Raw genomic sequence first — 17500 nt, forward strand, 5'->3', positions numbered from 1 at the left:
GCTTTTGGCATAGTGGCGGGTGCGTGACATGAAGCAATTACCCTTTTTTTACCCTAACTTTTCTTTCCTCTGTCCTTCTCTGGCATTTTCCCCTCACTTTTATTTCTTTTTTTACCCCCTCCTCCTGCTCCTGCTCCTGCTCCTTCTTCTTCTTCTTTCCCTTCGTCCCGTGTTAACGTGCAATCAGTGTGGGCACAGTGGGAACGGTATGACCCAGGGACAAGCACGCCCTCGTGCTGATTTGACAGAGCCCAAGAAGAAATCTCCGCGATCCTTTTATGTCGCCTCTCTTTTTGGTGAGAGCGTGTGACAAAAGAGAAGAACGATGGAGCAGGGAGGAGAGGAGAGGAGAGGAGAGGAGAGGGGGGGAGAGAGAGGAAGAGGGCGCAAGAGAGCGACAGAAAAGAAAGAGGAAAATAGCAGGGGAAGAGTACAGATAAGACTCCCCATTCATACCCGTCTCAAGCCCCTGGTCTCGTCAGGCCATTGCAGGCGCCCGAGTCAATAGACACAGAGCCGTCAAATGGCAAAGCGTCAGCGTTCGCAGAGGAGAGCCTGAATGCCAGACACTTTGGGCATGAGGCGAATTGGTTTTATCAAAAAAGAAGAGGGGACACACATGTCACATCTGGATGCCGTCACTGGTGGATGTTTTTAATAGCCTGCAATATGTGACCATGTTTTGCTTCGTTGTTAAAACTGACAAACGAAATCTATTGCGGGTCTGCATTGCAGGCGCAGTGTTCCTTCTATACAAAAAAGTCTTGGTGTAAACATTCTGTGTACAGTATGTAAGTCGTACACAGTATGGTGTTTTGTGTTGTCTGGATTGGAGCAGGAAAGGGGGTGGTGTGTATGTCTGCCTGTCTGCCTCCATCTGTGTCAATACACATACACACACACTGACATGCTTGCACATATGTGTTTTGTATGTGTGTGTGTTGTTGGTGTGTGTGAATGTGTCTGGGCGCTGCTACAGTATGTTTGTGGCTTGTGTCTGTTGTTCTTACTGTATGTGTCTGGATGGAACATGTGTGTCTGCTGGCGTGTGTCCCTGCAGCATGTTATATCAAATTACCACACTGCTATTGATTCTTGTCAGCAATAAAAAGTCAATGCTAAACTGGTTAGAGAGCCTCTTGCCCTGCAAGTGTGTGTGTATTGTGTGTGTGTGTGTGCTCGTGCGTGCATGTGTGCGTGCATGTTTCTGCCTGTTTATTTTGTGTGTCTCTGTCTGGTGACACAAGTGAGGACAGATAAACAAATTACATTTCCTTTCTCCTCTGTCTCGTTGGTCAGCTGAGCTGCACTGCTCTGTGTTAAACCCAGGGCTGCAGAGAGAGAAGGACAAAGGGGTCAGTTTCCCCAGGCCCAGGGAGAGAGGGGGCCCAAAATTGGCTCCTCATTTCATTGTATGTATTTGGCTGGGGGGGACATTTCAGATGACTCTGTCCTAAGCTCAGCTAAAGCTGTCAGACCAGGGGGGTGGTGGGGAAGGGGATTTCATCTGGGTTTTTTTTTCAGCTTTCCTCTGGTCTGCTGTCTGCTGTGCTGTGTTCCTCAGCTGTGCCTGTGGTGGTTAGGGTTGTCAGTGGGAGAGTGTCTGTCTCTCTGATTCTCACTACAGGCCTCTGCCTCTCCACATAGTGGCCTGTCGGGAACAAAAGCACCCCCTGCTCAGCCGTTCACCACCCACCACCCATGTCTGTTATAACCACACCACCCCACATCATTTACCCCCACCCACCCATGTCTGTGTAACCAACTAACACCACATAATCTACGTCCTCCACCTCCACGGCATCTACCCCCACACACCCACCACCTAAGTCTGTGTAACCACCCCACACCACAGTATCGACGTCCTTCATCCACCACCCATGTCTGTATAACCACCCCATCCCACATCATCTTCACCCACCAGCCACCCACGTCTGTATGCCCTACCCTTCCCCGCCGCCCCATTGAGTCTTTGTTCTCTCCGTCTCTCTGTCTCTCTCTCTCTATGTCTCTCTCTCTTTCTCTCTCTCTCTCTCTGTATCTCCTTCTCTCTCGCTCTCTCTGTCTCTCGCTCTCTCACTCTCTCTCTCTCTCTCTCTCTCTCTGTTTGATTGGGGGATGGCTGGCAGTTGGGTGAAAGGGATTGTTTGATTGGTGTATTGCATTCTCTTTTATGTGTTGTGGTTTGAATAGCTTAATTTCCCCTATCTGTACATTACCAATGTCCAATGCCTAATTCAAAGTACAAGAGACACATGTCACTTGAGAAAACAATATAATTGTTGAAAGAGGATGCTCTCCTAGAGGCTAACCTTGCTCCACATCAGCGATTGATTAAAGGAAATCAAAGTTTTCAAACCCATATTAATAAGGTGCATGTTGAAAGGTTTTAATGTACATTGCAAGTGCTTTGTGTTTTTATTAGTATATTTTTCTGTAGTACTTTTTTGCCGTTATTTGATAGGACAGTTGGAGATGGTGACAGAAAGCGAATGGCAGAGAGAGATGGGGGTGGATCAGCAAATGACAAGGGCCGGAATCGAACCCGGGTCGCCGTAGTAACCCAGTGCCCTACCGTTACGCCAAGGCAGGGCCAATGGCTTTGTGTTTTGATTGTGTGTCTATGTACTGTATGCCATAACGCAGTTACACAATCATGTCCTATCTGTCAATCAATGGCATGTATGCACCTATGTATCTACCTAAGCTCTTTGACACCCTAGAAGACAGAAATGTTTCCACCAGTCCTCCTCCCGTGGGACTGTCATGATGCACTTACACTTCAATGTCCTACTTGGGGCTGTCGTGGCTTAGTGGGCTAGTGTGCTGTACCATTACGCCGGGGAGCCAGATTTGATTCCGGCCTTGGGACGTTTCCTGATCCTTCCCTATCTCTCTCTCCCTACTTGTGTCCTGTCTCCCTCACTATCCTGTCTGAATAGGACACATTTTATGTAAGTGTAAAATCTGAATAAAATGACCCTTAAATGGCCCTACTTTCAGATTGACGGTTTCATCTATGCAGTGTGTGTGTAGTAGGACGTGTCTTTGTTTAGTTTGCATTCAGTCGAGCAGTGCTCGCCGTCTGGCTTGAAGTTTGTGCCTTGCCCACGATGTATTGTAATCTCATTCCCATCTCCGGCTGCACCTGTAGGTCATTCATGAGCGATGCTGATTGGTTGCCCTGCAGTCCTCCTCCCTTCGTGACCAACGGCGGCGTCTCTTCAGGGACGGGCCTTTGCCTGTTTTATGCCCCACTGTTAAAACCAATGGACTGAGAATTCATTTATGAGTTCATCCCCATTGCCTTTGTTTTGATTACATTCACACCCTCCGCACGCACGGCAAAGGGGAGACAAACACACACACACACATATAGGCCGGCCGGTCACTCTCACTGTTTATCTGCCGTCCTTTAACGGCGGCACAACAGACACTCTACCTCCATATATACTGTAATAAACTGCAGATTGTTGAAATACAGTGAATCACTCTCGGTAAACAGTGGGGTTTTTTTTCTTCATGGGGATGAAAATGCTCTGACTGAAACAGCATAGAGCAGTGATAAAAAAGGAAAACGCTCAGAGACATTGAGTCATGCTATTAGTGTACTCGAGCAGAGAAATGGTATGTGACTCTGCTGCTATAGGCGGTTTGAGAGGCGTCTGTGTGCGTGTGTGCGTGTGTGCGTGTGTGCGTGTGTGCGTGTGTGTGTGTGTGTGTACGTGTGTGTGTGTACGTGTGTGTGTATGTGTCTGTGTCTGTGTGCATGTGTGTGTGTGTGTGTGTGTGTGTGTTTGTCTGTGTGGGGCGTGTGGGAGTGTGATGCGGCGTAACACAGTAAAAGCCCCGGATAGCTATTCAGAGCGTGTGTTTTTCCTCTCCAAGCATTCCTGTCTAAATCAGTTGACCTCTTGACCTCGGAGGCACAGGAGCGGCTCAAGACGGCCAGTCACTGGCTTAATTATAATTTTTGCATTGACTTTCACTGTCTCAGCTTATCACTTACCGAGCGGATCCGCTCTCTGACAGAACGGACGGATTAAATAAAAATGTAGCAAGGGAGAGCGGCAGGGTTGGAGGTTAAAAAAGAAGAGAGAAGAATAACCCTCTCTGAATAACAACAACCTCGTGGTCAGCTGAAGGAGGGGGGGGGGGATGGAAGTCTCCGGGAGGATTTGGTTCAGCAAGAAAATTAAAGAATTTCAATTAAGTCCTTTTTGGCGAATCGGAGGGGAAATAGTAATGATGTGGAAGCACGGGGCAGAGGAAAAAAAAGGCTTTTAATCTTGCCAGCCCACCTCTCGTCCCATTACGCTCATATCCCCGCGCTTATCTCCGTAATCATTCTTCATGAAAGCTGCAATTGCCGGGGCTTTAATGAAACCATTGTGTCCTGATTTCTGGGCTGGGTGAGCGGTGGTGGGTCGTGCAGCAGCAGCAGCAGCAGCAGCAGCGGCAGTGGTAGTGGCGGCAATGTTCAGTGTGCCACGCGTGCACTCGTTAAGTCAACTGGAAACAATCAGAGGCGCGGGGGTCTGGGGGTGTGGGGCTCTGGGTCCAGCCTCCTCCACCTCCACCACCACCACCACCCTCCATTGCTGCAGCTGGGGCAGCTGTGACTGTGAGATGAGCAGTCACAACAAATTAGCTGCACGCAGCGTTGAACTCAGCCAAACCTAAAGGGGGAGACTCTTCTCCCAAAAAAAGGTCACAGACCATCCTACGTCTCCTCCTCTTCCTCCTCCTCCTCCTCCTCTTCTTCTTCCTCCTTCTCCTCCTCCTCCTCCTCCTCCTCCTCCTCCTCCTCTTCCTCCTTCTCCTCCTCTTCCTCCTTCTCCTCCTCCTCTTCCTCTTCCTCCTTCTCCTCTTCCTCCTCCTCCTCCTCTTCCTCCTTCTTCTCTGCCTCCTCCTCCTCTTCCTCCTTCTCCTCCTCCTCCTCATCTTCCTCCTCCTCCTCCTCTTCCTCATTCTTGCCCTCCCTCAGCCGAATCCATTATTATTTCAATGACTTTGCCACTGTTATCTTGGGTCATCGTAAAGATACTCTTTTTTTTGCTGTGTTTGCATTTTCACACATTCAGCTTTAACATAAGTAGGATGTAAGCTGGTAAAAGTTGGTGTGAGGAAGACACACAAGTGGGATAGAGGTAGGCATGTATTTTAAATAAGCTGCATAAATCACAGCTTGAAGGCACGGGTAAAATAACAAAACCCATGCCCTGACACCATGCAGGTATCTCAGGAGACAATTGATCATCGTATTTGGATGATAGTTTGGCACCAAAATAATCTTTCAAAAATTTTAAATCAAATCCACCGAATATAACAACAGTCATCATTCAAGGACTGAAAGATTTTTTTGTTTTAATCAAAACCTCGGAACTTCCGCTATAAACCCACAGTTTCTAGTAAGCCATTGATGTCCTTCAAACAAATACTACAAACTCTGCTAAAAACAGACCGTCGCTTTAATGTCTCGTGACTGCTTCAGAGTGTCACTTTGCCACAAGACAATGCCAGTGTGTGTGTGTGTGTGTGTGCGCGTGCGACACTATGCATGTGTGCATGTGGAGCGAATTGAAACGCTTGGGAGACAGTGGGGTAGCGAAAGATGGGGGCTGCACAGATATGGGGGGTTGGGTGGGGGCGAGGGGGGCAGAAGAGAGGCTGTCGGCAGAGGCCTTTGTAGTCTGCTCATGCATTCTTTCATGTGATTAAAGAAGGAGAGTGACTACAGGCATCCTGCCCGCGTCAGCCAGGCTTTGTGCGGAGGATTACAAAAGGTATGACATCCCACAGAAAGAAAAGAGCATACGTGGAGGAGGAGGAGGAGGAGGAGGATGAGGAGGAGAAGGAGAAAGAAGAGGAGAGGAGGGAGGCAGCCCGGTTACAATTTAAGGTCTACATCAAAACTGAAAGGGGAGGTGGAAGTGGTGAAAATAGATGTATGCCGCAATGACGCGTGTCTCCCAGGCCTCACTACTAGGCTTGTCTTAAGCAGGGTGACATCTTCCTATAAAAGAGTTGTACGCATGCAGTAGCTGATCCTGGCCCAGGCTTCAATGCAGACAAAGCTGTATGGATGTAGTTTGTTTGTACATGTAGCTATCTGTTTTCTTCTTTTTGTAGTATTAGTTGGAGTAGTAAAAGCTTTATCAGTAGTATTTTTGTAGTATTAGTTGGAGTAGTAAAAGCTTTATCAGTAGTATAAGTTGTGGTAGTAATAGTAGTAGCAGCAGTACATTAAGGCTGGAGATATGCTTGCTGTGGTACCTTAAAATTCGCATGAGACCGAGTGCAGATACTTCCTTCAGGACGACTGAAGCGCTTTGCACAATACTGGAAGTATCATCTAAGGGGGAAAATAATGTGTAATATAGCCAACAGAGCTCTCCTTAATGTTTTCCACCATTGTTTGACTCTTCCTCAACATGGAAGTTTGGAACATCACCTCTTGCAGTTTTGTCAATATTGTACCATATGCACACATCTGCGTACACTGTGACTGGTGGACTGCCACGCTCAAAAATGATGTAAAACTCACATGTCAACGAAAACAGCACGCACACACGTATTCTGCAGCAAGCATATCCCCGGCCTAATTGCAGCAGTTGTAGGGGATTTTTCCCTAATAGGGCAATTGATTTTCCAAGACACAAAAGGCTTTGAAAAAAATGAGACAGTATGGTATCTATTTCTTGGATTTGTTTAGCAACTTGACAGCAGACAGTAAGAAAGAGTGTTACTGTGATGCAGCAGGACGTGGAGATGTGTCACTACACTGGCATCATGCAGCTCCTCCGTCCTGCTTTTAGACATGATCAAGCAAGTGAAGAGAGACCCAACCCATCTTAAGTTCCAGCAGTAAGAGTGGGTAGGAGTGGAAAAAGCGCTCTTCTCACTCCTGTTTTGGTTGGACTGCCAGTCTGCCACTGCCTTTATATATATTGTTGGCCTGAATCATATATGTTGTATGAAGCAATGTTGACCAACCAGGAATTGCACGGACATGAACACTGTTTGCCCGCAATTCCATTACAAACGAATATTGTGCAGCTCTGGTTCGAAATTCTATTTGAGGCCTAAACAGATTTTGGATAGAAATTTGGTCTTTGATTGACGAAGACAATTTTATCATTAATCTATGGCTTTTGATGTAGCCTTAACTTTGTGTGTGCATTACCTTACAGGAAAGGTTTTTGTAGCAGTCACACACTGATATTTGTATTTTGCTTTTTGCCACCCTCTCACACACTGTCCTCCACAGCTACACACACCATTCTTGCGGCCCATCAACAAGGTGCATTAACAAGCTCATTTCATTTTCCCGCATGTGGGTTCATTTAGTGTCAACATGACTTCCAGGTGCACACAATGTCATTACTATGGCAACGGATGTAGATGAGACATAAGAAATGAGTCTCGACGCAGTCTCCACAGATGGGGTATGATGACATGTAGTATGTAATGTAGACAGACAATTAGGAAGATTGCTTTTTGATTTGGTATGTGAAAACGCTCAGTTTCAAGGTTCCCACAGTGATGCGAAACCTGGGAAAGTCGAGGAAATGGAAAGCACCAGCGTCGTGCCATGTCTGGAAAAGACATGGGATTTGTTTAATCATTTCAACGGTTTCGGGAAAAAAAGCCATGAAGTTTGATGTTGCTATTAAAGCGCCTAGACAGGAGATAGACTAGAACATTTTTAATATCATTGCATGTTTTTTATTTGAATGTCGCTTTAAGTCTTCCCGCTAAGGTCATTCCCTCTACTCTCCTCATAAATGATGTTTGCATTGAAAGGTAGTCATGGTTTTTAAAAAAGCACATTTCTGCATAGGTTTTAATAATAGCCTGTGGCATTATGCCTATGCCATTAGGGTACATTACTGTAGATACACAAATATGTGGAACCATAGGCCACATGATGGATACATTTAATGCAAAACAGACCATGGAACAGCTTTCAAGTGTCTATAAAAACACATGGCAACCTTGCAGTTTGTGCTGGCAGCGTAGTCAGGGGGTCAGTGTTTCATTGGGTTTACCACAACTAGAACGAAAAGACAATTCTACATTTTGCAGTACATATGGTTTAGTGAGCCAGCAGAACAGATGTTTAATATATGCGCAGCAGACCCTCCATGAACTTCTTCAAAAGCAAACATGACGGCTTCTTATAAACCTTATGGTATTTTTATATGAAGCGATAACAGTACATTATCCTTCACTGTAAACAGAAACTGCTTCAGTGCTGTTGCAAATGTATTTTCTAGGAAGTTTAGATGTCAGTTTTAGCTTTGTCTTGGCTCTCAAATTTAGAGAATTTGTTTATTTAGGTGGAGAGTTTGTGTGTGTATACACTCTGCTCCACTACCCCCTCAACTCTGCACAGAAACACAGCATGTAATTCTGCCGCAGCACTTTGCAGTAAGATTTTGTTTTAGTTTGGTCTTTCTTCTCTTCTTTGTGGTATTCTGAAAACTTGCATGTCTCAGGGCATGTCGCAGTGCGGTGTAAATGCTGTCGCCCCGTCTCAAACTGATATGGTCTATGGGCCTGACGGCAGGTTACGCCTCGCGCTGTGTGTGACTTTTGCCTTTTCTTCACGCCTCCCCAATCGATTCCGCATCATACGTCGGGCGAGGGGGGGAGACTTGACTTTTACTCATAATTAAAGCAATTTAGATGCAAATCAGGGCGAATTCAGATGGCATATTGTGTTATGAAACCTTCCACGCTCCCAGGAGCCTGGACTCATTACTGCCCCTATCTGAGACACCGCTGTCTCGCAATCACAACACGCTTAGACTTTATCTTGCACACACACACACACTCACACACATGCGTGCCTGCGTACACACACACATGCACGCACACACACACACATGCATACATGCACACACGCACACGCACACACAAACACACACGCACGCACGCAGGCACACACACACAAACACACACTGCACAATCACTCACACTCTCTCTCTCTCTCTCTCTCTCTCTCATACACAGACACTGTCTCTCTCATGCACACACACACACACACACACACACACACACACACACACACACACACACACACACACACACACACACACACACACACACACACACACACACATACACACACACACACACACACACACACACACACACACACACACACACACACACACACACACACACACACACATCCCTGCATGCACCAGCACACGTGCATGCATACCAACATTCATTTGCAAACAAATTAGACACACACACAAATGCAGATAGACACACATGAGCATATTGACATGCATGCCATAGCAATCACAAGCAGATTTTTCTACCCCTCTCTCCGAGTTCATTTCAAATGGAGGAAATGGCTTGTAATTATCCAAGCCTCTCTCAGTGTAAGAGATGCTCTTTAGTATTTTTAGCTCGCATACATTAGTCAGCGCCGAGGCCGGGCCAGGTTTTAAAGTCGGCGGATGGCATAAAACCCATTATCTTGTCAAGTGCACTGAGCGTCACGTTAGATGACTGCCTCTTAGACGCAGCCCCCGTGCATACCGCGGTTGGTAGGAGAGGTGGGAGAGAGACAGAGTCAGAGTCACCCCCACCACCACCCCCACCTGCTGTATGCATGCGTTTGCTGAAGCGCCTCAGTCTGTCTTGGCTCCAGAATGCACTAAATCTGACAGCTAGCATTGTACCTCTCCCTATATTCACCCGGCCTTTTACGCACGCCGCCGAGGTGTGATGTGCCACTGTTGTTAACAACTCCACAGCGTAATTGTTGCCGCACGGCTGCTCTAAGAGGGTCGATAATGGGCGCTTTTGCTGTAGGGAGCTGATTTTTCACTCCTCGACGCTTTATGAGAAAAGATCGCAGCATATTGTGCATAGTTAGTACTATATGGAGCTAATGCATTTCAGCTGTCAAATATTTAATAGAAACATTTAGGATTAGGTAACAGGTATTAGCTGTTTTGTGTGGAGGAAAAAAAATCCCCTCTGTTTTCAAATTTCCCTTCTATGTTTTTGGCATCTGAACGTTGGAAACTACTGTGACGACCTGACCATCAATCTTTTTTAATTGAGATCATCATCAAGGAAACTTGAACAAATGTCATGAGGGTAGGCCAACATTAATATTCTCACATCTTCCAAAATCCATCATCGATTGTGTTCCATAGAGAATGACGATGAGGAGGAGGAGGAAGAGGGACGCTGGAGGATGAAAATGGAGATGTGATGAAGCTGGAAGACTCGCGTCGATGATTATTTGCTTACTATAGCTCACGTCCCGATTAATTACCGCGTTTTCTGCCAACTCGGAGAGTCGCACACCATCACAGCAGACTGTAAGCTAGTGAAAAGCCTGAACACACAGAGACGTAGTGTGGCGGCGGATTAGTCAGTCATTCCTCATTAACCAGCTCCAATTACCGTTCTAGACTGAAGACTCGCTGCCTCTGTTTAGCGTTGGCTTCCATGTTCTGTTCTCATATGGACTCGATTTTAATTTAGCCAGGCAGCAGATGTTTGTCTCAGACTTTGATTTCCAGTTTCCTCCACTCCTCTCTGTGAAGGCTACTTCCAGTGTAATGTTCTGTACTGCCACTTTTCTCACACTGTAGCTCTTTGTTGAGAGAGAGAGCCACTGCCCATAAAGTCCACAGTTTTTTTTTCTTCCCCACTGTTGTCACTTTAAATCTAGATGAACAAACCCACATTCCCAGGCATAATGTAAAAAAACAACTTGTTAAATAATTCTCACTAATAGCGTTAACACAGAACTCAAAGGTTAACATGCTGGTAATTATGAATGAAAATACTCTGCTCTCCAATGAGGAAATGGAATTTGGAAAGAAAGGGCCCTGTTGCGTGATAGCATCTAGCTCACAAGACTAATGACCAGACCAGACGGCAAGAGCGGTCTGTCTGTCCTTGCTCCTTATTAGCCACTCTGCTACTGTCGTGCGGCATTGTTGTCGTTTTTTTTTTTCATTTTCTTTTCTTCCTCAGTTATGCTTCAAAGGAGGTTAGGTGGCAGCTGTTAACTATGTATGCCAAAACACACTTTGTCAAAAATGTGTCGAGTAATATGCTTTTCACAATTCTTCAACTGTGGCCAGAGGCTATTGAGAGCCTGTGTTTGTTTTTTTAAAGTTGTTCTGGAGAATTTGCTCTTTTTAGATTTTGTTGCTTTTTTTTAAGGCTTTTTTTGCTTTCTTTTCTTTTTTTTTGTCTTTTTTTCTTTCATATGCCTGGCACTTATCTTGTCTCCTTTTGCCTTTCATTCTTCCTCTTCTCTTCCTGTCCTTCTTTCTTTCCTTCTTTCTTTCTTTCTTTCTTTCTTTCTTTCTTTCTTTCTTTCTTTCTTTCTTTCTTTCTTTCTTTCTTTCTATCTTTCTTTCATTCGTTCTTTGTTTGTTTGTTGCTTTCTTTCTTCCTTATCTCCTCCCGTGTTCTCGCCTCTCATGCAAGGCTGGTCTCCTCTGCAGGAGTGGCGAGGTGTGGAGAAGGCCTCGGGCCATCGCCTCCGCCTCCGTGTTCGCTCCACTCCGCTCTTGCAAATGGGAGTTTTCGCCGTCTTTTGCACGCAGGGTCGGTGCTAGGCATAGGCACATCAGGCAGTCGCCCAGGGCGCAAGATGTCTTCGGGGCGCCAAAAATGCCCAAAATGTTCCACAGCGTTAGAATGTCAAACGAACAAAAAAACCTCTTTACACTTAACACGTTTATAATGATTATGCACGGGCACAACGCAGACTAGCTGTGTGTTCGATCAGATTTAGGGCGCTTTGTTATGTTAACATATGACAATTTCTAAATGCACAAAAGGGGAAGTGCGGTAGGTGCTCGCCTAGGGCACCAAGTTCACTAGAACCGGCACTGCTCCCACGAGGCTGGCAGACGGGCAGGCATGCAGACGGGGCAGACGGGGGCCAGAGCCGTGTGCCTGGAACTGTGAGGTGTAGTGTTGTAGTCCCTCACTGGAGCGCAGACTGATGTGCCCTGACACCTGTCACATCATTACCGGGTCAGGAAAAACCTTGGACATGGGGTTGAGGAAGGGTGGAGGGTGGAGAAGAGTAAAAGAGATGGGGTAAGAGAAGGGTTGCCTTGCCATTGAGCCGCCCCTCCTTAGTTACTATGTTACCAGCACCCCACCCACCGCCGCCCCTTGGCACAGAGGGGAATCGATGCGATGCGGTGGCAGGGAAAATGGGATGTTACGAGAGATGAACTTGGCCCTTAATTAATGTTTGATGACTGAGGCTGTGACCAAGGGGCCGTCCATGTCCATCCTTTCTTCAGCCGCTGAGAAACGCTTTGCCATGTAATTGATCAACCATTTTCTGAAGGAGCTAGTCCCGAGGGCCACACACATCAGCAGCAGCAGCAAGGTAATTACTCAATCGCCTGTGTTAAGTGCATCAGTAAAAGGACACACAACAGCATGCCAGGGTTTAGAAAGGACGACATGCCAAGGGTTTTCCATTGCCTTTGGCTACAACCACACTCACAATATTATCGTATTTTTTAAATCATGGATCTCCCAGCGTTTCTGATGTTTATTTTCCACTTTTGTGCAATATTTATGTCTTGAGCGAGTAATGAGATGCTGCATTTGTTTTTTCGAATCGAATCAGCATTGATGTCTTTGGCAAGCGTATCCAAACAGGTGCGGGATATAGATGCAGCAAAGGTTGGCCGTTCAATACAGAGAAGAAAATTGTTCCAGCCTTGTGTATTTCTGTCTTCCTCGCTCCCGTTAATTGGAATTAACCTCTGTAATGAGAAGTGAAAATGAAGGTGTTTACGTTCTTTTTTTCCCCTCTCCTCTCCTCTCCTCTCTGTGTTATTCAGCTGTTCACTGTTTCATCGAGTAATCCTGGAATGAAATGGCACAATTTAGAGCAGATAATGACGTTTAGCACCCTTTCTTCTGTGGTAGCACCTTTCTAATTGATTATTACTTTCTTATAATCCATTCTTTCATAAATTTAGCACAAGGTGCAAAATGTTAACCCCCCCACCTCCACCCTTTATTCAAACATCTCACTGCAGTCAGCTACTTTCAATCCACCACTGCCACCACCTCTACCACCTATTACACCTTCACTACCGCCACCCCTTTAGAATAGATAAGTAACTAAATGAAGGCGTATAAGCGATAAATTAGCTACCGCAGCCCCTGCAGCTCAGGGCCCCGGAGAAAAAAAGGGGCCGCGTTCGTTATAAATGCTGACTCCACTGAGCAGAAGCGCTGAAAGCTCTCCCTCTCTCTCTCTCTCCTCACTCCATCCATCGCCCCCCCTCATCCATTCCTCTTGTCCTCCGCTCATGGAACTGACAGGCCTCCATTTAGTCTCTTAATTTGTCATCGACGGCATGGCGCAGGCTCGGCCGACCCCGAGATGGATGGCACGCCGTCATGGTGGTCCCACAGACAATTTTGTGGTAAAGATAGAGCAGAGAGAAAGAGGATGGGGTGGGGGGAGGAGGAGTGTGGAGGATGGAGGATGGAGTGTGGAGGATGGGGTGGGTGAAAGTTAGAGAAGGGGTGGTGTATTGTGGTATAGATAGAGCAGAGAGAAAGAGGATGGGGAGGAGGAGTGTGGAGGATGGAGGATGGAGTGGGTGAAAGTTAGAGAAGGGGTGGTGTATTGTGGTATAGATAGAGCAGAGAGAAAGAGGATGGGGTGGGGGGAGGAGGAGTGTGGAGGATGGAGGATGGAGTGGGTGAAAGTTAGAGAAGGGGTGGTGTATAACGGGGTGGGCTGGGTATGTGTGTTCCCACGTTGCCTAAATACCTGCGAAGCCACACATGACCCTACAGTAGGATGCTATGGTGGGTCTCGTCCCGGCAGTTGAAGCCCGGGAACCCAGATGGCTTGGCTAAGGCGCGATTGGGAGGCCTGCAATGGATGCTGCATCTTTGTCGTTTTTTTCCCTCTCTCCTCCCTCTGCTGCTTTCTTTCCTTCCTTTGGCCAGGCTGAGGCCTTGACACCTGCGTCCATCATGTCCCCCCCCCACCCCTTATACCCCTCCAACTCCCACCCCAGCCCCTCTGGGGGTGCCCCGCCAGAAAAGTGCAGCGTTTGCAGGAAGCAGGCCCCCGCTGCGATCGGCACTTCTGGACGCTGCCCCGGCACTGATGGATGAGGTGCCGCAGTTCCCTCCTTTTGCGCCCTATGCTATGCGCGCTCGCTCTCTCTCTCTCTCTCTCTCTCTCTCTCTCTCTCTCTCTCTCTCTCTCTCTCTCTCTCTCTCTCTCTCTCTCTCTCTCTCTCTCTCTCTCTCTCTCTCTCTCTCTCTCTCTCTCTCTCTCTCTCTCTCTCTCTCTCTCTCTCTGGTAGGGTCTGGTGACCAGGGCCAGATGTGCTCCTGGCCAGAAGCAGCAGCACATGCAGACGAGTTGGAGGGATACAGGAGCATTAGTAGGAGCAGGCAGCAGGCATCTTGCGCCAGAGCCAGAGCCAGAGCCAGTGTTGGACTAGGAGAAGTAGCTGTAGCAGAAGGTGCAAGAACATTAGTAGCAAGCATCCTTGGCCAGGGTAGGACTAGGAGGAGCAGGGTCGCTGACAGCTTTGGCCAGGCTAAGGGCAAAGTCATCCAGAAAAGCCCCCCCAACCAGTACATACGGTGTAATGAGGACCCAATTCCATCAGCCACCGGGCCCAGGACAGCTGACCTCTTTGTCACCCTCTGTCGACTACCTGACTAGGAGTAGCAGGTGGATGAGGTGGATGTAGCCGAAAGTACCTGCTGACTAGGAGCTTTTAGTATTGAACTCTTAGCCTGATACTTAATGAGAGAACAAGAAATGAATTGACCTCTGAGGAGACCTTTTTTGTTAGTCTTCTTCTCAGTCTTTGGGCATTTCGTTCTGTTCTTTCTTTCTCTCTCTCTCTCTCTCTCTCTCTCTCTCTCACTCACTCACTCACTCACTCACTCACTCACTCACTCACTCACTCACTCACTCACTCACTCACTCACTCACTCACTCACTCACTCACTCACTCACTCACTCACTCACTCACTCACTCATCCACTCACTCACTCACGCTCACATATAGCAGAATAGATCTTTTTCACTGGATTTAATGAATATGCCATTATAGTCCATCATAGCAGGTGCTGATTGGGGCGGATGGTGCCTTGTTAGTGGGAGTAGTGTGCAGCAAGCTATTCAAGGGGCTCAGCACTGTAAGACAAGGTCTCTGTGGCCTCGGCCTTGGTTCAGACGACTAAGGCACTGTACCGTTATGCCGAGGACCTGAATTCAATTCTAACCTGAGATCATATCCCCATCCTCCTCCATCTCTCTGTCCCATTCATATCTTATTCATATCTATTCACCAAGGCATATTAACCACCCAGCCCCTTTCCCCCAGCCCCCCAGCCCCTACACCCCCCTTGGGTTCCATGAAAGGCACTGTATAAAGCCAAGTGAATGCTGATGGTGGTGAGGAGGAGGAGGAGGAGTATTATTATTATTTTTATTTTTATGTCCTGTCTCACTCTTCACAGTACTATGCTAATAAGTAAAAGTGAAAAAGACCTCAAATATATAACGGGGTTATTTTACTAATCGATTCGGTTGCTTTCCTTCTCTGATGAGACTTCATCAAAGCTCTTCTCTCGTGTTCTCTTGTCATTTTCTTTCTCCTCATCCGTCTGAATGTCAGTCTGTTGGCCAGTCCTGTTTGTGTTTTTGTACTTTTGTCATTCTGTCTTCATCTCTGTGTCCGTGTCAGCAGATAACAAGCAAACAAGCATTATTCTTTTGTGAAAATCTGGTGAGGTTTAAGCACGGAGTGTTTGGTTGTGTGAAAATTGCCATTTTATCTGTTTTGCCTTACTTGCTTATTTTCCTCTTGTCACTTCATACTAAAGATGGATTTGACAGTTGGATCTGGTGTGTGAGTAACAATTAGATGTCCAAAGGCATCACTCAGGCTGTAGATAAACCTTATCACATAGTCACAAAATTTGGCAACAAACATATTCACAAAAATTTTGTTTTGTTTTGTTTCGTTTCGTTTTGTTTTGTTTTGTTTTGTTTTGTTTTTGTTTTCTTATCCAAGATGGTGTACTGAATATTTCTGAGTTCTTCTCTGAGTCCGCTTGGGGTAGTATTTTTTCTCCTGCATTCAAAATGAGCGTGTTTGCCAAGAGCATAACCTTACCCATCATTAGTGCTTCACGTACCTCGCTTCCACCCTAACACAGTCCTTCTTTTTCATGCCACCTGTTCACAGAGCCCTTTTTGCTCTTGTGGGGGAGTGTATGCCAAATCAAATTTCCACTACCTCTGAAAGCAAAGTTGGCACAGGTACCAAATCAATGTGGCGCTGCCTGCAGCCCTCCATTTGTTGTTGTTGTTGTTGTTGTTTATTTATTTATTCTGTTTTTTCCTCCTTCTTCCCCCTGCGCCTTGCTCATGCGGCGTGGCTGAATTAAAATCCACAGACAGTGGAGGTCTGCCCCTTTTTCATTTGCCTCACAATTGATAGTCATAATTACAAAAGCAGCAAATCGGTTGCACCCAATGAGCATTATTTGTTTCCATTCATGCTCGGCTAATTGCATTGATAATAGTTGGGATCCAGTGGCCTTAACGCATTAACCTCGTCTCAACAAAAAAAAATCAACTCGACTGCCGCTGAAGGCTCGGTTCAGCCTTCACCACGCGTGTTTATCACTCCGCAATGCTGTGTCAAGTGTCCCCTCTGTGCTTGTGTTGTTATGTACTGGTCTCCTGTCATGCTCCACACATTACCTCAAAAAAAAAAAAACTGCTTTTGAAGCCTTTATTCAATCCACCACCTATTTTTCCCTCAACACTGCTATCTTCGTTGGCCCTTTCTCCATTTGTGCTCAATCATCTTTGAAAAGCATGTTTTACTCCACATTGCTGTGTCAGGTCTCCCTTCGCTGCTTGTGTTGACAGTATATTCTTTGTCACTGGCGTCCTGATATGAAGTTTCAGATTGTTTTTTTGTTGTTGTTTCAGAATCGAATTCAATACAATACAATTCCTTTTATTGTCTGTATTATTCCTATTTGCAATGCACCTCATACATACAGTTTGCACAATGAGATTTAAAGCACCTCACTGCAGTGCAGACATTTCAAAGGGAATAGCATTGGGATATTTACAAAAAAAGGAAGTACAGTTCATTCATTATTTTATTATTATTTTCATGCACGTCCTCCTTGGCTGCTGTTGCTATTTCTGCAGAAACAAGGGAGAAGAGGAGCTGTGCGGTGGTAGTAATGCAGGCGAGAGTGATGGGCCACATATATCATGCACGGCAGGCTAAGGTGAGAGGCAGGCAGGCAGGGAGGGAGGGAGAGGCGTGAGCGGAGAGCACCTCTGTGAATTTATGGGGACCTGCTCGTCCGCCGGATGGATGTGTTAGCATTATGCCTCAGAGGAGAAACGGGTGGAGGCTCTCTCTCTCTCTCTCTCTCTCTCTCTCTCTCTCTCTCTCTC

At 46.5% G+C, this 17500-nt stretch overlaps 1 protein-coding gene across 2 annotated transcripts in view; it reads left to right on the plus strand.

Annotated features, from left to right (window-relative positions):
- The window catches only part of macrod2 (mono-ADP ribosylhydrolase 2), a 746875-nt gene that overhangs the window by 625273 nt on the left and 104102 nt on the right, over positions 1-17500 (plus strand). The window contains exon 9 of one of the 2 annotated variants that reach the window (XM_063191010.1): positions 3155-3603. The exons of the other annotated variant lie outside the window; for it this stretch is intronic. Coding sequence (XP_063047080.1) covers positions 3155-3175 — 21 coding nt within the window. The 3' untranslated portion in view covers positions 3176-3603. Of the gene's footprint in view, positions 1-3154; positions 3604-17500 lie in introns of those variants that run through there. 2 annotated transcript variants of the gene reach the window in all.

Source organism: Engraulis encrasicolus, chromosome 24 (genome assembly GCF_034702125.1).
Source record: "Engraulis encrasicolus isolate BLACKSEA-1 chromosome 24, IST_EnEncr_1.0, whole genome shotgun sequence".
NCBI lineage: Eukaryota > Metazoa > Chordata > Actinopteri > Clupeiformes > Engraulidae > Engraulis > Engraulis encrasicolus.